The sequence below is a fragment of the Branchiostoma lanceolatum genome, chromosome 17, assembly GCF_035083965.1.
Source record: "Branchiostoma lanceolatum isolate klBraLanc5 chromosome 17, klBraLanc5.hap2, whole genome shotgun sequence".
Classification (NCBI taxonomy): Eukaryota; Metazoa; Chordata; class Leptocardii; order Amphioxiformes; family Branchiostomatidae; genus Branchiostoma; species Branchiostoma lanceolatum.
This window is the reverse complement of record NC_089738.1, coordinates 7,375,564-7,401,525: the sequence shown is the minus strand read 5'-3', so window position 1 is coordinate 7,401,525 and position 25,962 is coordinate 7,375,564. Positions and strand designations below refer to the sequence as shown.

Here is a 25,962-nt window from a genome sequence, read left to right as displayed (position 1 = left end):
CCAATCCCTACCCCGGCCGACGCACCACGCTGTGTTTCTAAACATCCCACCAGGGCTTCAGGGCATGTGAACCGGAACAGCATATCTGGTCAGTGTATCATATATCGCAGGCTGCCAGAGTCCCCCTCCAGGCTTGAAGCGGGGATATTTTACTCTCCAAGCAGAGGATGGGTTCCGGCAGGTTTTTGACGTGTTTTTAGGCGTTTTTGTCAGGATTTCTACTTTTTATTTATTTCTTCTGTCTAGCCAACCCAGGTCAGTGCCGGCAGGTTGGGTTGGGTAGACAAAAAAAGGTCTGTAGGTATATTTGTCTTCCAGCTACAGTGAACAAACAAAGTTATGCGATAGCGGAGACAAGTGCAACTGTTTTCTTTTTCTAAATGACCTCGCCGAAGTAGCCCGTTACCTTTTGTCAGTACCAAATGAACCATTACACATACATTGTATACTGACGTTATTACTGGGATGAACATGGAACAAAAGTAATTCTTAATTTACACGAGCTTATATGGTAAGTGGTTCTTTATATATCCAGCCATTCTTGTAGTTTTGGCACCGTTTCTAACGTCGCATTGTATCTCTGGTGAAATGTTGATTTCAATCATCATTTTTGCATGGTGATAGTATTAGACCATCATCTTTCTGCTCAACACCTCTTCTTGCCGTGGAAACAGGCCAAAGATATTTTGAAAATTGCCAAAGTTTAGGACATGATGACTGTAGAGTAGAGTAGAATGCTTATCAAATGTACCGAAAAATGAAAGAGGATGTCAGGCTAATGTCTTGACTTGACAATGTTTCCGATGTATCCATTTAGAGTAAGATGTTAGTTCTTTGGCAGGCTCAAAAAATACTTAACTTCGGATGTTTTGAAGTTTAGAAAAAACACCCTTGGCGTTGTGCCTTAGTACCATTTTAAGGGCTCTAAGTCTCAAAGTATGATTTTTCTGCTTGAAATAAATTTGTAATCCGAACGTTTGAGTTGACTACATACAGGAAAGGTGAGAAAACAGAAAACCCGACAAAAACACAGGAAAATACCTGAAAAACAAGCAAAGCCGGAGCAGCGCCGAACCTCTGCTTGGACCTCCCAGGCATGTTCCCGTGGCGCTAAATCCTAAATTAGGGATGGTTTGCGGAGTGGCCACGATTTTATCGTCTCTGCCTCCCTTCACACATCTCAGTAGACGATAAAACCGCGGCCAGTCATCGGGGTATGCCTACAATACGACATAAACACCTCTCCCGTGTCTAGTATTGTGTTCATGGGGCAAGAAATTTATGTGACATCTAAGATACAAAACAATGTCTATGAATTTAAAAAAAAAACGCAAAAAGTGCGGCCGAAATAACAAGATTATTTGGCTTGTGATGCCTGTGATTGGCTGAGAGGAATCATTGCGTTATTTTATGATTTTCACATTTGCCTAGAAACAGCCTTCCGTACATTTAAATACTGTACTTACATATAGACGGTCTATGTATACCAAATACTGCACGGGGTTGATATTTGTCAGGAAAGCGTTTGAAGGGTTTCTGACCACATAAACATCGACAGTTTTGAGCGTCAGGGGCAAAACATCAGCTAACTGTAATTGACTGCAGGTGGCTAGTCGTCCGAGCTACGGACCAACTTATTTCCAGTACTCTCCAACAAGCAGAGGTTGGTGGGGAAGATTGTGCCACGTGGACATGCGGACGGCAAACGGGGCATGTGATAAGAAGGTCGCAATCTTCCCCATCAACATCTGCTTGAAGAGTATATACAACAGTGCCTGTCCTGAAAGGATTTGTTGATAGTAGCTCGTTTCCCAGCAGGGAGATATCGCTCAACCATGTCGAGCCGGGAAGTCGAGGACTGGCCGCCTGCAGTCAATTACAGTTTCCCTAGACTAGTGTGAAAAACATAAACGCAATGATTCCTCTCAGCCAGTCACAGGCATCACAAGCCAAATAATCTTATAATTTCGGCGGCACTTTTTTTCGTGTTTTTTTTTTTGGTTTCAATTGCATAGATTTTGTTTTTGTATCTTGTGTGTCACATACATTTCTTGCCCCATGTACACAATGTTAGACACGGGTGAGATGTTTATGTAGTATTGTAGGCACACCCCGATGAGTGGCCGCGGTTTTATCATCTGCTGTGAAGGAAGGCTGAGTCGTGGCCACTCCGCAACCCATCCCCCATTTAGGATTTAGCGCCACGGGAACATGCCTGGGCGGTCCAAGCAGAGGTTCGGCGCGGCTCTGGCTTTAGTTTGTAGCCTGTAGGGTTTTCTATTTTCTAACTTTTCCTTTATGTAGTCAACTCAAATTTTGGATTACACATTTATTTCAAACAAAAAAATCACACTTTGATACTTAAAAGGAATGCAGGCACAACTCCAATGGTGTTTTTTGGAACTTCAAAACATCGTTAAGTATTTTTTGAGCCTGCCAAAGAACTGACATCTTACTCTAAATGGATACATCGGAAACAACATTTCACCAGTGATACATTGCGACGTTAGAAACGGTGGCAAAACTACAAGAATGGCTGGATATATAAAGAACCATATAAGCTCGTGTGAATAAAGAATTACTTTTGCACTTGTCTCCGCTATCGCATAACTTTCTTTGTTCACTGTAGCTGGAAGACAAATATCCCTTCGGTCCAAGCAGAAGATGAGTTCCGGTAGGTTTTTGACGTGTTTTTAGGCGTTTTTGTCCAGCCAACCCAACCTGAAAGTCAAATCAAAATCAAAAAGAAGAAATCCTGACAAAAACGCCTAAAAACACGTCAAAAACCTGCCGGAACCCATCCTCTGCTTGGAGAGTAAAACATCCCCGCTTCAAGCCTGGAGGGGGACTCTGGCAGCCTGCGATATATGATACACTGACCAGATATGCTGTTCCGGTTCACATGCCCTGAAGCCCTGGTGGGATGTTTAGAAACACAGCGTGGTGCGTCGGCCGGGGTAGGGATTGGTCCAAGGGCCTGTTATCAATTAGTTTGTATTTACATTATGACGGTAAACGGTGTTGCAATATACAGAAAAATGCTTTCATAAGTCACCGTGTAGATTACAGGCCATGACATTGATCAAAACGTGATGAGGGATACTTCATACGTCGATATGCTAAAGACTGATCGAAAGCAAGCCGTCAATAATACGATATTGCCGATAATCCAATAGCCTCACGGGAGGCTGCAATCTACCTTCCAGTTAATTTGAATCAACCGCACTGTTCCCCACTTCACCAATGAGGACCACCTGCATTCATTATCTCGCCAGACGCGGTGTTGTGCTTCATGCTATTTTGAAGCCGGTAGCTGTTAAAGTAAACATGGCCTTCCTTGCTAGCGAAACTTGATTCTTGTCTGTTCCCAAACTATGATCATTTCCCGTCGAAGGTAAAATACTACCAGTAACTATCTATAGTCGTGTGATACACAGATGAATGTGCTTCAATGTCTTTCATTAATTGTATTAGTTTTTGTTGAGTTGATAAAGAATTGTCTACCTACCTTCCCGTTTCTTTATCTGTTACATAATCTGATTTCATTGGGGTGACGGCCAAGTATCTCCTCATGAAAGACAAATTAGACCGATTAACGTGGACGTGTGATTTCCCGCACCCCTGGAGTGTACGTGTGGCCGCGCCGGTCAGTTTTGCTTGGTGGCTCCCTTGTTCCATGAAAACAAACAAGATAATTAATTGGAAGGGCGTGAGACACATGAGCCAAGAAAGGTTTCTCCACCCACGTGCTTCCGTCGACTCAAGGGCCGAAGAGGACGGTAATTCTGCACACCGAGTTTTCATTACTACTAGAAAGTGGCATGCAGCATAGAAACTTTTACACGTCACAAGTAGCCAATTTAAGCTACAAGCCACCCTACATATCTGTAAAGAAACTACTGTTTGCCGATGCACCATGGTACCATGCCTGCGAGTTTCTGTTAGTAGATATAAGAACAAGTTGTGTTAGCGTTATTAACGTGCACTTTGCAGGTACTGTTAGTAAAGCAAGTGACAATCATACTAATGCGTAACGAAGTTCATAGCTCAATTTTATTTAAAACTCTTGTTGAACTCTTTTTAACATATTTTGCTAAGAAATTTCGATATTTTTTGTCCTGGCTACGAAAAATCTCGATTTTTTTTTTCAAGATTGTTTCATATCAATCTGAAGAAACAAATCTAGGACTTGTAAATGTTTTTTTTTAAGTCCTCATTGAAGATTTCAATTTGTTTAAGAATGATCGCGAGATTTTTGTAAGGTACAAATTGTAAACAAAAATCTCCCAACCTCTGAGAGGCCAGGCATTTCATGTTCCACTAAACGCAAAGAAATCAAAACCAAAAGCCCTTGCGCCAAAAAAATGGGGTCCTTTTAAGCACCATAGGGTCTTTTTGTCTGGACGCTATCTTTTACCCGGTGCCAAGTTGCAACCCGTGGGCCCTAGCTACAGCAGCGTTTAGATGTTGCAGTTTTTCCCCAGCATGATGAACCTCAGACGTCATTGAACTTCAATTGTTGAAAACTGTGCCGGGTACCCACACAACGCTGATGATAATCCGCGTGCTGAACACGTCAGATTGCCGTTTTGAAACTATAGCGTGTGGCATGAAGCGTAGGTCTGCATTTGGTTGGTGTTTCATTTGTCACGTTATTCTTTCATCTCATATTCAATTGGATCATTGACCTACTATGATAATGATAACGTTTATTCCCTAGTCATGCCCTATCGGGCTTAGTGCAGACATTCAGATACAAGACATGTGGTAAAGTACATATAATGACACTGACAGGACTTCTAATACTAATCTAAAACAATGGTTCTAAAACTACACTAATTCATAGGTTCGGCTTCTTCTCGTGTCTTTGTGATGTTAGAAATATAGGTTGAGATGGATTTGTTTAATATTGTATGGTCCAAATGCATAAGTCAATACTAGACTTAGATTGAAAGTGTGGAAACGTTCCCATAATATAATATAATCAAACAGAACATTTCTATCGTTGCAATATAAACTACAATGAAGTGGACTTCATCTTCTACCATACTACCTTATCTAAGTTACAAAATTGGCAAATTCTTTGCTCCAGAGGTGTGCGGTTGTGCCTTCCTGATTCGATAAGGAGTTTGTGACAGCTACTGAATTGTAAATAAATGTGACTTACCTTTGCTGTTAAGTCTTGATGATAGTTTTTCGGTCTACGTTTCTTACACTTATACAACTGTTGTTTGCCGGTGTACCCAGAGTTTCTGTTAGTAGCTATGGTGGTTGTGTCAGTGTAAATAACAGAGGCATTACAGTTGCTGCTTTTAGATGTTGCAATTTTCCCCCCAGTGGGTTGACCTGTGTGACGTTATATTCTCACTTCGCTGTGCTTTCGTGACTCCTCAACACAACTTACCGTGCTTGTGATAATCCTTGTGTTGGTGTGAAGCATAGGTCGTATTTCTTTCGCATCTTCAACTTGTATTTGTGTCTTTATTGTCATCAATCAGTCACTTCTTAATCACATAGAAGCGTCACATGTACTGTTAGCAAGGCAATTGCCAATATGATGATGATGATCCACTGTATTCTGCAGCTCAGGTAATTGTAGAAACAAACTCTGGCTGGCTTCTTTCTTCATTTCTTTCCACTGTGTCTTTTTTTCTGCCAGCTGCCGCAGCTCTCTGAGTTTCTTTGCAGTTTTCAGGTTTCCCATTCCTTTGTTTCTGAGGTCTGTTTTCATGACACTTAGTAGGTTTGTGCAATGTCTTCCTTTCCTAGCCTTGTATTTACATATTAACAGGTAAGGAAGTCCATAGCTACGTCGATGAGGTTAAACATCCAGGCAGTAAGATACGATTTTGTAAACAGACGCTTCAGACAATATCCGCGCTGCTATCGTCAGTGGTTGAACCAGAATTTGCAGTTTACCAGCTACTTATTCAAAACTCTGAATTCATATGTTAATGAGGTGAAGACAATTCTGAGATGATTCAATTGAAGACAAGTTCACCAGCTACTTATCCAAAACTCTGAATTCATATGTTAATAAGCTGAAGACAACTCCGAGCTGGTTTAATTGAAGACAAAGTCATGACAAGTCTGTAAATTAATAAGTCAATTGTTGTTCGAGTCCATAGCTCATTTGGAACTCTACTGGTCGAAGTGTCGAACCCCTGTTAGTCAAAACTTTACCCCCAAATGATTTTTTCCATATCAGCTTTCGAAAATCTCGAGATTTTTGTATTACCTTGAAGATAAATATCGAGATTTTTGTTTCACTAAAAAAAAATATCGAGATTATCTTGGAAAATCTCGATACTTTTCAAGAAAATCTCGAAATTTTCCCAAAAAATTTCGAGATTTTTTGGAAAAAATTTGAAATAAAAAAAAAATCTCGAAATTAATTTCGAGATTTTTTCATTTTCAATGAAGCATGAAAAGTCTCACTGGGGGGTATTATGATCCATCATGTAACAGAGAACCTTTCCACAAAATATCTGACCCATAGGTATAAAATGTGAGAGTCTAGAAGCACTAGTCCAAACCCAAATGCTCAGTCCAAATTTAATCTGCTCACTGTTTGTTGTTTTCAATGTCCTGACTGTGAAGTATTTTCCCTCACTTGAAAATTGGTTCAAGAAATTGGTTCAAGTTCAAATTCAATTAGCGAGGCTTTTAGCCTGATAAAATCACGCTTATATCGGGCTGCTCAACATCTGCCGGCCCCCCCAGAGGGAGGGGCCATTACAGCCTCGGACAGCAATGTTTGCGTTACACAGACTAGTGAGGCTTAGCCTGGTTTCAACCAAGCCCCGTGTCCGCTCGCCGCCTGTAACGGCTATCCACCCACGGGGAGGGGAGAGAAACCCCCGGACAGCTGGAGTTTGCGTTACACAGACTAGTGAGGCTTTGTGATAAAATGTTTTAAAAATGTGATAACAGATCTACTATTAGCGATTGCGATGATGTCACAGTGAAGCAGTGGCAGACAAAAAGCAGGTGGTAGACAAAAGATTAATTCTCATATCAATTATTAATTTGATCTGCTAATTTAAGTAGTAGTAATCTGATTTACCAGCATTACCAAAATTGCCTACCAGATGAATTGAATACCCCAGAGAAACCCCCCCCCCAAAAAAAATTACTCATATTGTAGGCATCTGAACGTGTTACCCAAAAGGGATTAAAATGAAAAGTATTGAGGGCCTTCTGACTTTTATAGTAGAAAATGTTATAACACTATTTGGACATTCACAGGCCTACTACGACAATGACCACTGGGTCCGGTACTTTCTCCACTCCGGCCACCTGACCATCGAGGGCTGTAAGATGTCCAAGTCCCTGAAGAACTTCATCACGATTCAGGAGGCTCTGTCCAAGTACAGCTCCAGACAGCTGCGCCTGGGGTTCCTGCTGCACTCCTGGAAGGACACGCTGGACTACAGCTCTGACACTATGGGCACTGCTGTCAAGTATGAGAAGATGATCAACGTACGTCACTATCTGTATCAGATTCTGTATCTGTATTGTTTGAACTGTATAACCACCCTTTGGCATAGTACAGTAGCCTTTCAGTCGCACGTCATTGGCTCATCATATCACATCAAATGACCTGTGATATCGGGTTTCAACATCATCTTTATTGCAGAAGTATATACAAAAGACACACTTTTAAAAATTAACCACGCACAAGATGAATGAGTTAAAAAGAAGACGCCTAGGCCAACCCCTTTATCAGATCAGCAAAATCTGGAGGGAGCAAGGTAAAAATTATATGTGCACCAGATACACAGATATAAAAATTATATATTGCACTGTTGTTGTTGATACATGATATTACTATAATTGCTCTAAAATGTAAGAATTTCTAGATCCAGGAAATGTAGAACTTTTGCTTATCTAGATCTATCCAGGTGTTGTGTAAAGCTATCTAATGAAGCCTCTATCATATGATAGTACTGTTTGTTGTCATGGTACTACAAGAAATGTTTACACCATTTTTTGGTTAGGGTATATGACCAGCTAATTTTTGGGAATATTCCATATCATGCAGGAGTTTTTCCTGACTGTAAAGGATGTCCTGAGAACAGATGCACCCCCGTTTCTGAAGTGGGACAAGCCAGAGCTTCAACTTGCAGAAAGGTAACATACTTGTAATAACATCCAGTCTTGTACTCTTGCCTTTAAGATTGGTGTGAGCTTTGTGTGAGCGTGGCATGATAAAAGCAAGACTGCTGTTTAGAAGTGACTTTTCCTTATAATTAGTCTTTGGATTATGACAGGTAATAATTACATTGGTCATAGTGGCTTTTTCCAAGGTCAGCTACTTAAATTTACCTTTTAGTGTAGAAGAAAGGTTACAGAAAAAAATAAGACAACACAAAGTTAACAGAAGCATTTGAGAAGTGAATTCCATTGACCAGATTATTTTTCTTCTTAGTTTCCAACAGAGGAAAGAAGGAGTTCACCAGGCCCTATGTGGTAAGTAAGTCTATTGTTTGAACAGAGGTTTGATAGACAAGCATTACGGGCTTCATCCTGATATTATTGATCCTTCTATTAAGGAAAGAAGCTCTTTTTTTAGCATCATTCAGTACTACTAGTGAGTACTAGTGAACAGGCTTTTAGCTAGGATTTGAATTTAAAGACAGGGTGTCAAAAAATTAAGATGAGGGTGGTAGTGTGGGGACCAATTGCAACCAGTGCTCTATGGATTAACAATGTGAATTTACATGCACTGTCTTGTATGTGGAAAAAACAACAGTTTTCAGTGTGTGTGTGTGTGGGTGGGGGGGGGGGAACACATGTGCATGTGTGTACATGTGATAACAAGGGAAACAGGGTGTCCTCTGGGTGTCCCCTGCAATTTCCTTGTTTTCGTAGTGTAGGGCATCCAAAAGACACCCTGACACCCTGCTAGCTAATAGCCTGCTAGTGAAAACCTTGCATCGCCTTTAATCTGGCCTCCCCCTCTTTGAATGCAACCTTTGAATTTGTTGTCCTTTCTGACAGACAACATTGACACGAGGGCGACCATGGACCAGATGCGAGAGCTGGTGTCCGACAGTAACGTTTACCTGAAGGAAAAGAGAGACGCCCGGCAACAGCCCGACCACGCCCTGCTCGGGGACATAGCAACCTACCTCACAAGGATGCTGAAGGTGATGATGGAAATATCTGACATTTTATTTTTCATTCTGTTTGTGTAAAAAAAAAGGTATTGCAAAATTTTTGAACCTGGATTTTATCATTTGAATATGATGCATGATGTGAAAGTATGATTCAAAAGACAACAACTGCCATACAAAACATAAACAAAGAGTCTTGTTCTTTATCAAATTATGCTTAAGATAGTACTCAAGCAACATCCAGTTGCTGTAATGAGTAACTATTTTTGGCATATCTTATTACCAGGTCCTGGATGTCTAATCTTCATCAACTCTTTATAAAATTAGTTGAGTGACCTGTCAATTGTTCGGTCCAGGTCTGTCTCCAGCTTTAGATGTTTTTCCGTCCCACTCATTGTTTGGGAGCCCTTGTTGTTGATTTTCACTGATAAATCTGTTGTTTACGAACATACATTTTCTTCAATTTCACATCCTGAAGTTCAAATTTTTGGGACGGGTAGGGTGTAAATTTTTTTCCGTCCCAACAAGCAAATTTCCGTAACAGGATGTTGGGACGTGTTTCTGGAGACAGCCCTTGTTTGATTGCTCAGCAGTTGATCAGCATTTGCCGCCTTAAGGGGAAAGCGGTGTCAGCAGATAGTGGAAAGGGACGTCAGTAGAATCAAATTGAATGTTGAATATTGTTGTTCTCTCACTCTACAGATCTTTGGTGCTATTGAAGGAGAGGAGCTCATAGGTTTTCCTGTGGGCGGCACAAGTCAGGTAACAAATGTAAGTAGCTTTACAATTAGTGTAAAATTTTTATGTAACTCCCAGATTGTTAGATTGATAATTTTTTTATACATGAATCTATGACAGATAATTCACAATTCTTGGACATTGAATGTGGCAGTGCAGTGAGCCAGATGTTCATTTTGTTTTCCAGTTGGAAGAAACAGTGATGCCGTACCTCAGTACAATGGCTGAGTTCAGAGACAAGGTGCGACAAGTAGCTCGCCAAGAGAAAGGTGTGTTTGAACTTGGATATCTATTGCTCCTTTTCGACACAGGTAGCACAGTGATTTTTTTCTCCACATATTAAAAGAGCTTGTTTGTTTCTTGTTGTACCGTTAGCCGTGATTACTACTGTAAATTCATGTAGTTTTGCAGTGTTTTTTTTATGTAGGAGGAAAAATGAGGTCTTCATGGTGTTGTCAATTACAATATGAAAATGAAAAAATGTGTCCCTTGCATGACTACTCAGTACTACAGAACTGTTTCAATAATTGACATGAATTTGCAGTCGAGAGGTCACTAAAAACCATGAAAATTAATACCATGAAAGCTTACACTGTATGCTGCTCTTGCAAGTAATTCTTTAACAGAAAAAGACGTTTAACTGTAACCAACATCACAGATGTTATAATCACAGGAAAAAAATAGTGTAATTGTGACCATAATGTTGTATTGCCTACAACACTCCATAAAGTACAAAATCTAAGAAGGCAGCAATTTTTTCCTGCAGCTAAAGAGATCCTGCAGCTGTGTGATGGGCTGCGTGATGATGTCCTGCCGCAGCTGGGGGTGAGACTAGAGGACCACGAGGGGCTCCCACCGGTTGTCAAGCTCGTGGACAAGGAAACGCTTCTCAAGGAGAGAGAGGAAAAGATTAAAGTGAGACTTCTTAGAATAGATGAATATGAACCACACAAAATGGTTTCATCATTGGGGGATTTTGCTCACAAACTGCGCACGCTTGTCATTGCACACGTCCGTAAAAATAGAACGTGATTGAACGACATTTCCCAAACAGGTGTTTAATTACAACATGGCTTATCTACAACAGATCTAGATAAGTACAACATAAGACCTTTTTTCTCTGTGTTTTACGCAAGTGAGGAGGGGGAATAGCTATCGACATTGTATAGCGATATTTAGAAACGTTGGATGGCATGTGTGTGGGTGCAAGGTCGGCCGCGGTAAGTGAGTACCAGCGAGACAGTGTGATATCATTGAAACGCGTTTTATTCTTTACGATCAAGAGGTTGTGTATAATGCTGTACATGAGGTTGTGTATAGTGCTTTGAAAAATATTTTCCAGGGCGCTGACACAAAAGACTAGTAGTCTAAAAATTACTTCCTCAACACGCAAAATATTCCTGCAACTAACAGTTATTAATACATGTTTGATACAAATCTCTTGTCTCCCTAGATTGAAGAAGAGAAGCGACGTCAGAAAGAAGAGAAACAACGTAAACAACAAGAACTTCAGGTAAATTAATGAAGTACAAGGAGTACAATTTCCTTAAGCCGGCGTCACAATTCATGCGAGCGTCGGCCGACTTTGTAGATCGCCCGAAGCTCGCCGAATTTCAAAATCGCCCGAGCGTCGACCGTATTTCCAATGAGAATCTCGGGTGACGTCCGTCGAACACCAAAAACTAAAAATCCCCCATGAGATGGTACCATTACTTGGACATGGACGAAGTCAGAATCGACTAACCTGGTAAAAGGCCAATATTTGGATTAAATTTGATTTCTAAAAATCGCCCGAAGCCCGCGGAATCGCCAGGACGTCGGTCGTACTTCGGCCGAAAATCCCCATTTGGAGCTCGGCGACAAGTCGGCCGAGCTAAATTGTTGATTTGTGACGGGGGCTTTAAGGCTTCAACCTAATAGTATTTGCGTTCCTCTTAGGCATTTGTGATATGTTAGCATAAAATGATATGATTTACATTCAGATATGACAGTAACATATGTTTCAGAAACAAGCAATTCTAAGTCTTTTTGATGAAATCTTATCCATTTCTCCATAACAGGCAGCTAAAGAGGCCAAGAGAAGAATCCCTCCTTCAGAGTTGTTCATAAAGGATACAGACAAGTACTCCAACTTTGACGACACGGTAAGGTTACATATTGTATCAGATAACCCTTAAGCATGTGTAGTCCAGTGGTTAGCAACCCTGCCTCTGGACCAAGAGGTCGGGAGTTCCAATCCCGGCTCTTGTAGTTCACCCGGCATGCATGCTACTGGAAATGATTGTTGTTCTTTTTATAAGACTGGAGATTAAGCAGTGGTCCACTGTTGTACTTGTTGAAAAGAGGTACAAGAATTTTACCAGTACAATAACTTGTATATTTTCAATTTTATTGTAAAATCAAACTGGCAGAAGTACAGTAGTGGAATACATGTACCTCTGAATACTTTACAAAATGTACTAGAAATATGTATATAGTATATAATAAAATACTTTGTAGTGTATATTTGTCTCTGTCACAACAAGTTGAAGATTATCTTTTCAGTTATCTAAAATGGTTCTAGATCACTTTTATTTGAACCCTTATGCAGCCATGTTCCAAAATGTTAGTTTTTTCCAAGACAGTCCATTTCTTACAACTAAAGACAGGTTTGACTGTGTTTCTGTTCAACATGTTTCAGGGATTCCCAACGCATGACAAAGAGGGAAAAGAGCTCAGTAAGGGCCAACAGAAGAAGTTACGGAAGTTGTACGACGCTCAGGAAAAACTGTATAACGAGTACTTGAAGAGTCAGGAGCAACAAGACGGACTTATCAACGGAGCTGAGGCAAAATGATGATAATCTAATCAGTAGACAGTCACTAATAGTTAAAACATTGTCTAAACAAATATGGTTAACTTTTGTAGCTATTTGTTACCAGCACCAACCCAACTGGTATGTAACCTCCATTAACATTAATCTGCTGGGTTACAAAAATCCGCCACTTTGAAAAACAGTGGGTTTGAGAGATCTCTAGTGCAGCATCCCCCACTGATGCACAGTTTAGCTACACAGGAGTGCATTATACGGGGGAATGTTGGGTTGGAGATCTGTTTGGACGCATGTTTTCAGGGTGGCGGAATTATGTACCCTGGTGGAGTTATGTTAGTAGATGTTACACTCTGTCTCTACTCCCCTTCACCTACCAAATACAGAAAAGATGACACTAGTGCCCCCCCCCCCGCCATTCTACCAATAGGCTATCTGCCGCTATCACACTTAATTGAACCAGAGACAACTGAAGGTAGATTTTATTAACAGTAAATGCTGTTAATTTCTCCATTGAAAAGAAAAGCCTTCCATAGCTATTGTTTTTATCCACGATAGAAAGAAACTAAGAAACAATAAGCAGTAGATTGTAGACTAGAAGACAGTCTATGTTGTAGTAAACTCAGATAATGACATGCTTTGTGAGTATTTCAAGGCATTTTGACACATTCGAGTTGGCTTTCATTCAGTGTTAATAGCTGTTGAAGAATGTTGTCAGAGGGCTTGAATGGTAACTTTCATCACTCCAAGTTCCCAGTGTAAAATCACAAATTTGGTGACTAAAAGCACTACTATTGTGCCACAGGTAAATTATGAAGAATATTACTTCATACTTACTTATTTTTCAACCCCATATACAGTAAGTGATCAGTGTGGAAACAAGAATACACAATATACTACATGTATTATGTTCACAAAACTGATGAAAAAAAGTACAAACAACAATATGCAAATGTTATAAAACTTTATTTTCTGTGCAAATCATTCCATATGCAAAATATGCATCTCAATGCCTTAAAATACAAATTAAAGTGATAATCTTTCTTTGTGATATCATAAATCAAATAATCATTGATAACTTTTGAATAAAACAAAATATATATTTTGCTTCCTGTTAAAAATATGCTTCTTATTAGCTAATATTGTATTTATCCTCTTTTTGAGCACGAAGATGTATTAAATAAAGGCAAATTTGTCAGCTAGATATAAGTAGGATTGTCTATTTGTGATAGAAAAACATACAATGTATGTTAAGTAAAACAATATGTCAATTAGTATGTGTGATATTCATTTAACTTATTGCAGCAAGTCAGTCCAAAATAATGCTCTATTGAATAAAAACTTGAATTTGAAAAATACATTTTGCCTGGACATTATCAATTATAATTATACCTGATATTTGCACACACTGTACAAATACTATAATTGATGTCTAGTCATTGCAAATCAGCTACATGCATTTCCACACTTACAATATCTCATTAATTAGTCATCGTAATAAAAAACATTAAGTACAAGCTAGACATGAAAACATCACTATGATAGTGGTGTCTTAAGCATTAAACATAATCTCATAACCATATGCAACAAAATTTGAGAAGTATCAGGCCTCAATACAATAAAGATTTGATTTTTAATGGCTTCCACTGTCTGTCTTGGTTATTTCATTACCATCATCTGACATCCAATGAGAGCCCACAAATTTGCATCAATTATATTGATACTAGGCTAGACAACTAGTCTGTTTTTCAACATCGCTTCCCTGAGATTATTAAGCTTTAATTCACATCATTTTGCCATTTAATAGCATAGCATATAAAATACAACTGAGTAGTTTCACAATTACAAACTGCAATTCCCTACATATGTGCCTTATACATTGTAACAGGTTCAATACTTTGTGCATTTGTCCCTCTACACTTTCACACACAAACACTTCTTTGGCATAAATTCCCATTCTTTGGCACTGAGTATACACTTTTCAATTAGGCAATCAGAGATGGCAGACTTCACCCCCCTTAGACAGTAATTGGCATTTGGCAGAAAATACAGAAATCAGTTTGCAGAAACACACTGACAAGCTAAAACAATACTTAACTTTTTGGGGTGAAGAGAACAAAGACTTCTTTCTAGATTTTTGTTCATCTAGTTACATGATAGAAGAAATTGTGGATGCACTAGTTTTTAACAAGACTTATTCTTGATTTTTGCTAAGATTCGTTCATCTATTGCATTGCTGTGAGAAATATGGAAAGTAGGAACACCCAGATGGTGGCTTGGAGCCTGCCTGCAGTACCATCTCCCACCACAGGGGGCGTGCATCTGTAAGAGTCCTGCCTGGTTGTTGCTATGGTAGCAGGACCACGGGGCAGTTGTACTGGAACTCCTGTGGTACAACATGAGAAGAAGCTAAGGATATGCTATCTGGGCAAAACTATTACATTTCATAAACTGACAGAATATATACACCGCAATAGATTACTTACAAACATATGTGGATCACAAATACTGCTTGCATCAAGACATTCAAACGCATTCAAAGTACATTTGTTTACAACATGCACCGCATTCAAACTCATCAAACTAAGGATGATTCAGTCAAATAGAGTCGGGCTAAGACTTACATGAATATCAAAAACTGCTTGCATCAAAATCATTTCCATCAACATTCAAATTTCAAACAACATACTCAGTACATACACATGTGTGTACAGAATGCATCACATTGTAACACATCAAACATATATCTAGCTATAGCCTGTTCGAACATGTTGAATGAAATCATGTATGCCCATCTGTGATGCTAGCAGTTTTTAAAAACAATGGGAGCTTAACCAAACCATTTAGAGGGCTAAATTAGCTCACAACATGGATGAAGTTCCTACCTTCCTGTAGAGTGTAGCTGGCATCACCTGCCGTTATCTCTAATGGATAGTCCCCTCCCAGGGAGGTCACATTTATGGTGACCTGGTCTCTACTGATGGTGAAGTCTATACTGGAACCCAAGTAGTCTAAGCCATGGATTTTCATCCTGTTGGAACAAAAGCACCAAAAAGGCTTAAAAACATATCCCAGAAATTCTTATTGACCGTCACTGAGAGGCTCAATGAGTCTGATTATGGGCTATTCCAAAATTGTCCATGTGTGAAAATTGACTTAGTCCAAAATCACACCATGCAAAAGAAGAGGAAATGTAGAATGCACATGAAGTGTGATTAGTACATAATGATAACAGTAAACATGTATGATTTCACTTCATCTCCTTTGTTGACAAACATGGTTGAGATTTGAGTAGCTATCAGAACTAAATAACTTAGTTCAAAAATAATCAAACAAACAAGAGTTGCTGAAGATTCTCATCCAAAGTCAAATTATAAAATTGTAAAAATTACACCTGTAAAAATGGAAGGATAAGAAGAATGCTGCACATTAATTGTGATAAGTACATGACAGAAAACAAGTTTAGCTTCATTTCTTCATTAACTGATACACAAACAGATGGTTGCTAATCTGAAAGGTGCATGATATTCAATGAGGCCTCAGACAATAGTGGCTGAAAATTCCCATTCATATTCCACCTGTGAACACATCTTCATCAGTTTTATGTCAAGAAGATTTTTGGGATAGATAGGGTGAACTTTTTTGTTTGTCCCAACAAGCAAATTTCCATTGCGGGACAGTACAGAGGGACAGCCTTGTGACAAAAAAAACAAGATTGGCTGAAGATTCCCATTCAAAGCCCAGCTGTAAACACATTTACCTGTCTGTATCAGGTGGCAGGACAGGGTTGAGGTCCAGGTGGTCCACATGCAGGCGGAACCCTCCGTACCCAAACAGCACTGCCTGGAGAAACCCTCCCATTCCTGTGATGAAGTTAACCGCACCCAAACCCTGGTGGGCTTCAGTCCAAACCTGATAGAAAGCAATACAACAAACTTTGAGTTTCTGTGGCTACACAAATGATACTAGTATCAATTTAGAACAGGGCAAGATAATGGGTAGCCTAACGAAATCAAGCTTCTATCAGCCTTTCCACTGGTCAGGTCCTTAGAGGAGGCCCAATCAGACCCTAACAGTAAGAGATGGTACAACCCAAGCTAGATAATGGGTCTTTACATTTCTAGTGCAGTGGTTAAAAGAACTGACTGATAGACAGAAGTAAGGAAACACATCTAGAAAAAAATACAATCAAAAAGTATTTTTCCTATCAAATAGTCCATCGGACAAGGCAATCCAGATCATATAGTTTCCTTAATCTTCAGTGCAGTTAAATAGATCGATCCTGACTGTCAATCACAATTAGCAGTTCAACCAATAGGAGAATGGCAATTAGCGGTTCCACCAATGAGAGATTGACTTCATGCCCGTCAAATATTTGCATCTTTATGTTTTTATTATACATTTCTAGGCTTTGTCGGAGGTGGGCCGGGCTATCTCTTATGATTTCTTTGACCATCTCTCTGCTTATTATGACATTTATGGTCCGGTCTCCCTCATCAACTTTTTATATGAAATATCCTTTAAAATGTTTTTCCAGTTTGCCTAACCTTGAAAGGCTCCTTGACGTAGATACTGTAGCTGTCCTGGAACATCTGGCTGGCCTTGCTGTACTCCTGCAGCTCCAGCCACCCCACACAGAACATGCTCCACGTCATGGCTGGCCCGTTACGGTCCGTCACCTGAGGTTAAGGTAAAGCAGTCATCCTCAATCGAGGTAAAGCATACTGATTTTCAAGTAGCAAGTAGTAGTGCAATTAGTGCTGCGACCTAAACCCCGGACCTGATCCGGACTGGAACTAATGTTTAGGTTCAAGCCTAAAAAAACCTAAACGTATAGAAACAAGTCTGGAAAAAATCTCTCCTTATACTCTCCTTTTTGTTTTAAATCATCTTAAGCCTTCCTTAGATTGTGAAGTTTGCACTGGAAAAATATGAAAACATTGCTGTTTTTGTATTTATAATGTTGAACTTTTGTGTTTATCACCGGACCTGAACCTGAACTTCTGGATCTAAATCCGGACCTGAACCTGAACACGAGTTTAGGTACACAATACTAAGTGCAATGCGGCTTTGCCACAGCTTGCGTGTTTAGCCAAGCACACCTGGTCACCCCTACTCTTCTCGATAAGTGTGTTGGGTTCTTTAACATGCAGAAGTATGACACTTGCATGAGGCTTACACCTGAAGCTCCCTCATACACGGGGCCACCACCATCTGAAATGACGAATGCAATCACTTACAACACGGCCAAGCTAGGGTCTACCCTCCGGGCCACAGATGCAGGGAATTTGATCCGGATGGTCAAGCAGCGGGGTTGCGTTACTGCTAGTGCCAGGGGGAAATGCTGAAATGTGCAATCCACATTCTATTCAATGCCACATTCATTACTTCACCTCAAGAGAGTAGAGAACTGTTTTTGGCTTGTCTGCAATTCCCAATATACATGTAAAAGCATTGCAATGTATCCTCAGCTTGTTGTCTGTTGGACTGGATTTGTAACAAAGCAATAACAGCGCTTGAAAAATTCACTTTACAATATTCAAATACAAATGTAACAAAATACAAGAAAAAAAGGTACCAAAACAAGTTCGTTTTCAAGCTATATTTGATTTAATGCCATACCTCTTCATAGACGTTCAGGTCATTCCTCCTCACTTCATCTGACATCTTCCACATCAGTGGGTAGCCAAGGAGGATGACATCTGCCTGTTTGATTAGTTCCCCTGGCAACAGGAATGATGGACATGTTGATTACTAACATGCAGCACCAAGGCCAGGGATAGTATTAGCACAAGGACAGTATTCAGGAGCAGGGACGAAATTCAATACAAAGGACACACTTCAGTACCAGGGACAGGGACAGTATTCAGTAGCAGGGACTGGGATACCATTCAAGTATAGAGACACAAACGATATTCAGCACAAGAGACAACATTCAGTACTGGGGACAGGGACAGTAATCAGTAGCAGGGGCTGGGATACCATTCAAGTATAGAGACACAAACTATATTTAGCACAAAAGACAACATTCAGTACCAGGGACAGGTACAAAATTCAGGAGCAGGGACAACATTCAATGCAAAAGACATAGTTCAGTGCCAGGGACAGGAATAATATTCAGGATTAGGGACTGGGATAGCGTTCAGCATCTGAAACATAGACAATGTTCAGCACAAGGGACAACATTCAGCACCATGGACAGGGACAGTATTCAGGAGCAGTGACTGGGACAACATTAAGCACAACTCACAGTTCAGTACCAGGGACAGGGACAGTATTCAGGATCAGGGACTGGGATAGCATTCAGCATCAGAAACATAGACAATATTCAGCACAAGGGATGACATTCAAGAGCAATATTAAGAACAATTGACAGTTCAGTACCAAGGACATGGACATCATTCGGGACCAGGGACTGTAACAGCATTTAAAACCCAAGGGCAAAGTTCACTACCATGGGACAGCAATCAGCACTTTTGGCAGCAACAGCAATTTCAGAACCAAAGACAGGTACAGCATTCAATACACATGCACATGGACAGCATTGACCATTGCATATCATCTAGCAATTGCCAATTCATCTCCATCCTTCAAAATAAGGAAAGCCAAAGCAAAATGTATGCAAACTGTAATCATCGCTCCTTACCTTTTGGATAACCCTCAAACTCTGGGTGATATTTCTCAGCAGTAATTTCAGGGAGGTAAAGTCTATCCCCGACATCTGTCACCCAGGACTCAACCTCGTCGGCTGTTTCATCTGCCTCTCCCACCAGACATGCCGTGTAGTTGGCAAAGTCCATACTGAGTTTGGCCACCACGTTGGTGTAGATGGAGTTGTTGACAGTATGGTGGATTTCATCTGGTGGCATGACCCCTGCATTGATTGAGCAGTAAAATAAGATACAATCAAAGAAATATACAGTCAAAGAAATATACAGTCAAAGAAAGATGCAGTAAAAACGGAAAGTAAATGAAATGCTCTATTTTGGAAATTACAGTGCAACATGCTTTTTTAAGCCGTTTCACAGATTTTCAAACAGGGCCAACAGCACAAAGTACATGACTTGCATAACTAAATCTATCTGTTCAAACTTCGAGTGTTGCAACATGATCTCAAATATGTATTGCCTTGGCCTATCATGTCTTTCAAGCAGAGTCTATCATCATTTCTTTTTACTTCACTGTACACAATGATAATGGTACTAAATCATCATACTGAATCATCAATGATTGATAATATAAAGACTTTAAACAATCACGCAAATGTATAGCTTTGGTTTATGTCATACATCTCTTTGCAGCATTTTCTAAAGTCTTTCTGACAGTGCCTTTTTCTCAAAGATTTTAACCATACATACTATGAAAGGAAAGGTTCAGAAGCTAACCATTTATATCGTACAGTCCCCTTTTCTGGTTGAAGGTTGGTCGGCTCTTCCAGAACCTGGCCGTCTCTCTAATGAGCTCCCAGCCTTTCTCTTCCCTTAACCACCCGAGGTCGCGGGTCGCGGAGACGTACTGGCGGGCAGCGAACGCGATATCTCCCGTTATGTGCTGCTGGTTTTCTCTGCACTCCCAGCAGATGTCACCCGGAGTAACCTGAAGGTCACAGGTCAATGATAAAACTAGGGCTTTTTCCAAAGAGGGGAACAAGGGCGCTGCACCCCCCATACCTGACGATGCCAAATACACCCCTGATAAAACACTTTCCTCTAGGAATCATTTCTTCTTGAAAAAAATTATTCATCCAAGTCCAAAAATAGTTGCTGTAAATGCATTTGATTTTGTAATGATTTAATTTTGAAGTAGAGAGAAAATGGAGTGCTTGCTGTTGTTTTTAGTTCGTGGTTCAGACGAGGTAGTAGGCAGGCAGGAGACAGTACAAGCAGTTTCACAGTGGTTTCAAGTTTGTGGTGAAAAAAATTCTACAAATATTAATTTACAATCCAAATGATCAAAATGTGTTGAGACAATACTACTCATCAAAAATGCACAAACAATATAGCATTATAGACTTATTTTTTCAACAGTTGCAACCAGCGAACCAGTAAAAAAATTCCTGTACAACAAGATAACACTCAGACACTTAGACATCATACCTCCACACCAGTAAAGGCACTTTCCCAGGGAAACCTCAGCCCCTGGTGCCCGTTTTCTTGTGCCCTGTCGTAGGCAGGCCCTCTGACGTGTATCCTGTAGCTCAGCATGTCCTTAGCTAGAGTTGGATGGAGCATAAGGATGGGTGGGTACATCCAGGTTTCTGTGTCCCAGAATGAATGGCCCTGGTAGTCCTGGTAACAAGAAAGCCAGCACATTATTCAGCAACAACGAGGAAGCTAGCACATCATTCAGCAACAACACAAAAAGCTGGCATGCAGCAAATTAAGTACCATTGGTTCCAATTAAGATGGAATTCACTTCAATTCATCTCAAATTCCCACTTCACCAAATCTCTTAATTTTGAGGCTTTTGGTAGTAAAATCACCACATTTTTTTTGACATGGCTTTAATATGATGATAGGAGCTAAAATTTGCAGGATATTTTTTTTGGAAAGCATGCAACACACATAAAAAATCATGATGCACTCTATTTTCAAGGAGCTGTTCCATTGACCATCCATTCCATAGAAATTCTGCTAGATGTCATCTGAGACATCAATGTTTGCAATAATTTACAATAATTTGGCACCGCAAAAAACAACAACCTGTTATTTAGGAGTTTCAATTCTAATTTCAAAAAATAACAACCTGTAGAAGTTTCCCATTGGCCAGTCCACCTGGACTGAGTCCATAAAACTGGTTGGCTGTTCCATAGTGGTTCTGAGCAGGTAGGGAGCTCAGGATGTAATACAGCGCTCCGTTGATAATCTTCTGAAGATCCAGGTTCCCCTCTACTTCTATACGTCCTGCATCCCAAACTTTTCTCCAGGATTCTAAGTGAGTTGGGTAAAGATTGCTGCGAGCAAACTGTCGCCCGATTTCGAAGGCTTCCCTGGCCGTAGATTGGTCTGTGTCGATGGAGGTAATGTATGAAACGCTTGTCTGAGACCTGTGAAGTTGAGATAATTATTGTTGGACAATCGTACATGGTACAATGTATGGCAACAACTACATCAAACAAACAATGGATTGTACGGGTAATTAAAATGAGGCTGAGCAGAATAAATGAACACTTGATGTTGATAATGAGCAGCCACTCATATTGCCCAGTTACTCTTGATTGATAGTTTCCAAATGAGAATAAATCGGCAATGTAGAAACAGAATGACAGCTATTTTCAAGCTATTTGAACAAGCCTTCAAGCTATTTTCAATACAAAATTAAAAAGCCCAGACCTTATTTCAGTTAACTATTCTAGACAAATAGCATCAGCTCCTGTACTCAAACAACAGAAGCTAATTGACTTCCTACTTTGTATTGTCTTCACTTTATTTGCATATTCATAGTTCGTGGTTAAAAAAAACAGCTGATCTACAGATCTAGATTTCACTGACAAAAGGTAGTGTTTCTAAATTTTATCCAGTTGCTTGTCGAGTAATTGCCATTTGGTGTATTGTGGACAATGTTTCTTCAATGTAAATAAGTACATGTTATACTTACTCAGAACTTGCCAGTGTTATGGTACTGGGTACCGGTGTCCAGAACATGTGCACTTCAGACCTGGGGCTGCACGCAGTCTCTGTCACGTTGATGGTACCATGTCTGTACCTACAATGAAGTGTTCGAAAAGGAAAGCAAACATTTAGGTACAGAAAGATTGAAGTATAATGTACCAATATCAATAAGTAGTATTGATGCATCACTAAAACATTATCTATACATGCATGACGTATCTAAGGGAGTCAATTTTTTGTTCTTATTGTCATTCAAGCAAATACAGTATATAATCTATCATAAACATCTTATAAAGGCATTAAGTTATTGTCAAAGGCTTTCAAAAGTCCAAGAATTTATGCATTTCTCAAAGAGATCTTCAACACATGTACACGCCCTACCGACTATTATCAGAAGGAGAAGAGATGGCATCCCACAGGAAATCCTGACCGTCAGACCCAGGATTTGTTGTTAAGCCGATTGTGATGTCACCGGTGTCTTGTCTCCGTGTCACGTGGATCTCAGTCACCAGGAGTCGCGTGTAGAACTGGTGCGCGTACGTCCGGTGTTCGACAGTTACCTGGTCCGTTGTCACAGTCTCAAAGAAAACACCTGAAAAAGAAAATGCTGAATTACTATACACACTTGTCCCGTTGACGTTGTGCCCTTGGGAAAGGCATTTAACACAAATTTCCTCACTTTACTCAGGCAAAAATTAGTACCTAGCTTCTGTTAAGGACATCCCTAGGCCTCAGATAGGCTGTTAAATATAGGTCCTGTGTTTTAGAAGCATGTATTAAAGAACCCATCACACTTAATGAAAAACTGTAAGAGTCCTTCCTAGTGTGAGTGGATCAAATAAATCTGTCAGGATATGCAGCTTGTACTTTTCAGCACAAACCTGGTATTTTACACCATGAGGCGGTTTACATTACACTGTTATTACCACTGGACTCCAATGTAAAGGAGGGTTCCATATCTTCAACAGTACCATGACTTCAAATGAGTTTTACTTTGTCTTATTATGTTAAAATTTAAGAAAAAAAGTTAAAAGAGTAACTATCATCAAATTCAACACATGTTAGATGTTTTGTATACTTCTAACCTTACTTTACAGAATGAAAGCAACAGCATATACTTAGTACCCTACTTAGTACGTATACTTAAAAACAAATGTATAATTATTCTGACATTGAATGCCTCAAAGGTTATACAGTTATGTTTGGAATTTCATTTTGATAGTACCTTTCTCAACATCAAGTGCGAATCTCCTCACTGCACCTTCTTCAGATGGGAGGGTTACCCGAATGTTGTTTGGGGAAGGAATTGTGGCACGATGGCTTCTACCTGAAGTGAAATACAATTACACATGAATATTACTCCTGCAGTAAAATATTATGATACAGAATCAACAGTTACAATGTGTGCCACAGTCCCTAATGTTACAGCTGTCATCTCCAATGATCTCCAAAGCAATGCTGTTGGATTACTAGTATATAGAACCTTGTCTTGACTTCCTCTTCCTTTGAACCATCTTAAAATTATCTTTACCTCATTTACATATCACTTCAAAGAACTGTTATGGTTTAAAACCTCAGTAATCCAGTTTGTCCTTTATAAGTCATTGACGAAAGACACTGTAAATGATGTCTGAAACGTTTGACGGTTTCCAAATCTCATCCAGTTGCTTGAATGAGTAAACGTTACCTTGCATATCTTATTACCTGGATGTCTAACGAGGATCATCTATGTATATGGAACAAATTATGGCTTACAGTTTTACATTTAAGTATTGTCAATTGTGTCACCTTTAAAGCCATCCCCACTGTACAGTCCGTTGACAAATATGGTGTCGCTGTACACTGTTGTTGCTAGGTGACCGTTGCCAACGGATGCCATGAGTCGCGTATTCAGGGTGTAACCGATGGTGGAGTTTCCTGTCATTGGCAACCTGTCATATAACATAACACAACAACACATCATGTAAATGACATCAAACTAATAATAGGTTTATCACTTTTGGTTACAAAGTTTCTACGGAACCAATTGCAATTGTGCTGAACGTTGACTGAAGAAAAAAGTAGTGAACAAGAAACATTACAGCACATTTTTAATGCCTCTATTAGGACCACAGTGAAAAAAAAGACAACCTTAACTTCATTATCAAGCTGTAGGATTGAAGCCCAGTGGCTCATAATTAACTTATTAACCACTGCGTAATCAATGGCACAAATTAATAATGAACTGAAGGCTTAGGATAGCAGACATATGGGATCGAGAGGTTACGGGTTTCATTCCTATCAGCCACTGGGCCAGATGTTGTGTCCTTGGGAAAGGCACTTTATGCACTTCCACACCTCAGTTGGGTAATGAGGTTATAACCTCCTATAGTAGGAAGGTTAAAGGCCTGGACACAGTAGAAGACATTCCTACAGCCCCTTGTAATGGCTTCAACAAGCTTTAAAATTTTCCCCTAGCATTCAACATTACAATCAAGCTACTGTACCTGTTGGATTCGAAAACAGTAGGACTGTTACTGATGTCAGGCACATCTGCGTCCTGTCTCCTTCTTCTTGACTTTGAATTTGCGCCAAACAGTTTCGTTCTCTTACTGTTGTCCCCGAGAATGGTCTGGTAGGCGACAACGTTGATGACCAGTAGGACGAGAGTCAGGCACAGGGCCAGGTACAGACGGCGAGTCTTCATTCTTGTCTGCAAAAATTGTCTTAGAGAAAAATACAAACAAATTAAAGGATCACTATGTAACTAATTGTTAGGTTAAAGATAGGTAATTGCTTGGTAAATTTGAGAAATGTCATCAAACGGCGATACCAATTCATTGTCTTTGTTCTTGGACATGATTTTTAGAAAGAGTTTGCAAGATGAAAACAGAAGGCTGGGAGAAAATTCAAACTTGACTTATTAATTCACTCCCTGAAACTTTGTGAAACAAAGTAGACAGACTTTCCCCCCAGACTCTGTTTCCAAATCGATTTTTAAAAAATCTGAGGACCTCAGGTATGCCAACAAATCAAATCTGTGTACGTCTAAACAAAACTTTTACACAAAACTATACTAAGTACTGTATAGCTGCAAACAAAGACAAAAGCTTGTTCTTTCCTCACGGACGCATTTCTTATACCCTTAGACTCTACTCTTATCAACTCATACATTATATTTCAACCATCAAAGATCTCAGGAACAATTTATGTACTAAACTGTTGAACACTTACTGCTTGTATGACTCTTCACTGTAATTTTCGACATATGGATTTGGCATGACTTTGTAGTACCATTATGAAGTGCACTTTAGACAGTCAGCCTGTTCTCTTGGTGTTAGGCTAGGTATATTTACTTAGAGTTAATAATTAATAAGCGTACGTTTCTTTGTGTAACTGGGAGCCACTGAGAAGGATCATGGGAATAACGGGAATGAATCCAAACGTTGCAAAATCTAAGGTCAAAGCAGGTCATTCACTTCTTCCATAACCTGATACTAGGGTCAAAGGGTCATCTATCAATAAAAACATCACAGACATTGCTATAGGACTGGTATACATGTATGATACTTTTTGAAGTTTCCTCAATATTAACATCATCATCTCAACTACATGTTTGTACAAGAAAAGATTGTGTTTCACCTATTACCAACCTCCACGTAGCCATTGTTGTCCAACTCCAGTGACAAGGTATCACTGACTGATG

The 25,962-nt window shown here is 39.8% G+C and overlaps 2 protein-coding genes and 1 long non-coding RNA gene across 4 annotated transcripts in view; 1 reads left to right on the top strand and 2 right to left on the bottom strand.

Moving 5' to 3' along the window:
* The window catches only part of LOC136422385 (cysteine--tRNA ligase, cytoplasmic-like), a 24,910-nt gene extending 10,886 nt beyond the window's left edge, over positions 1 to 14,024 (top strand). Inside the window, exons 13-22 of the mRNA XM_066410124.1 lie at positions 7,249 to 7,482; positions 8,045 to 8,133; positions 8,432 to 8,472; positions 9,004 to 9,152; positions 9,822 to 9,890; positions 10,045 to 10,126; positions 10,624 to 10,772; positions 11,311 to 11,370; positions 11,918 to 12,001; positions 12,538 to 14,024. Coding sequence (XP_066266221.1) covers positions 7,249 to 7,482; positions 8,045 to 8,133; positions 8,432 to 8,472; positions 9,004 to 9,152; positions 9,822 to 9,890; positions 10,045 to 10,126; positions 10,624 to 10,772; positions 11,311 to 11,370; positions 11,918 to 12,001; positions 12,538 to 12,693 — 1,113 coding nt within the window. The 3' untranslated portion in view covers positions 12,694 to 14,024. The remainder of the gene's footprint in view (positions 1 to 7,248; positions 7,483 to 8,044; positions 8,134 to 8,431; positions 8,473 to 9,003; positions 9,153 to 9,821; positions 9,891 to 10,044; positions 10,127 to 10,623; positions 10,773 to 11,310; positions 11,371 to 11,917; positions 12,002 to 12,537) is intronic.
* LOC136422386 (uncharacterized) lies at positions 2,876 to 3,785 on the bottom strand. The gene is made up of 2 exons (XR_010753614.1): positions 3,509 to 3,785; positions 2,876 to 2,977 (listed from the first exon to the last, which is right to left on the bottom strand). It is a non-coding gene; the product is annotated as an uncharacterized lncRNA (long non-coding RNA).
* On the bottom strand, positions 13,614 to 25,962 carry LOC136422384 (protein-glucosylgalactosylhydroxylysine glucosidase-like). 2 transcript variants are annotated; one of them, XM_066410123.1, is made up of 15 exons: positions 25,910 to 25,962; positions 24,764 to 24,982; positions 24,066 to 24,208; positions 23,503 to 23,604; positions 22,659 to 22,869; positions 22,264 to 22,371; positions 21,412 to 21,712; positions 20,763 to 20,954; positions 20,052 to 20,262; positions 19,313 to 19,540; positions 18,289 to 18,389; positions 17,214 to 17,345; positions 16,427 to 16,578; positions 15,552 to 15,697; positions 13,614 to 15,052 (listed from the first exon to the last, which is right to left on the bottom strand). In XM_066410123.1, the coding sequence occupies exons 1-15, from the start codon at positions 25,921 to 25,923 to the stop codon at positions 14,892 to 14,894; spliced, it is 2,421 nt and encodes an 806-aa protein (XP_066266220.1). In that variant the 5' UTR covers positions 25,924 to 25,962; the 3' UTR covers positions 13,614 to 14,891. The 2 variants fall into 2 exon arrangements, with proteins under 2 accessions (XP_066266220.1, XP_066266218.1); XM_066410121.1 differs by lacking the exon at positions 25,910 to 25,962 and adding an exon at positions 25,491 to 25,622.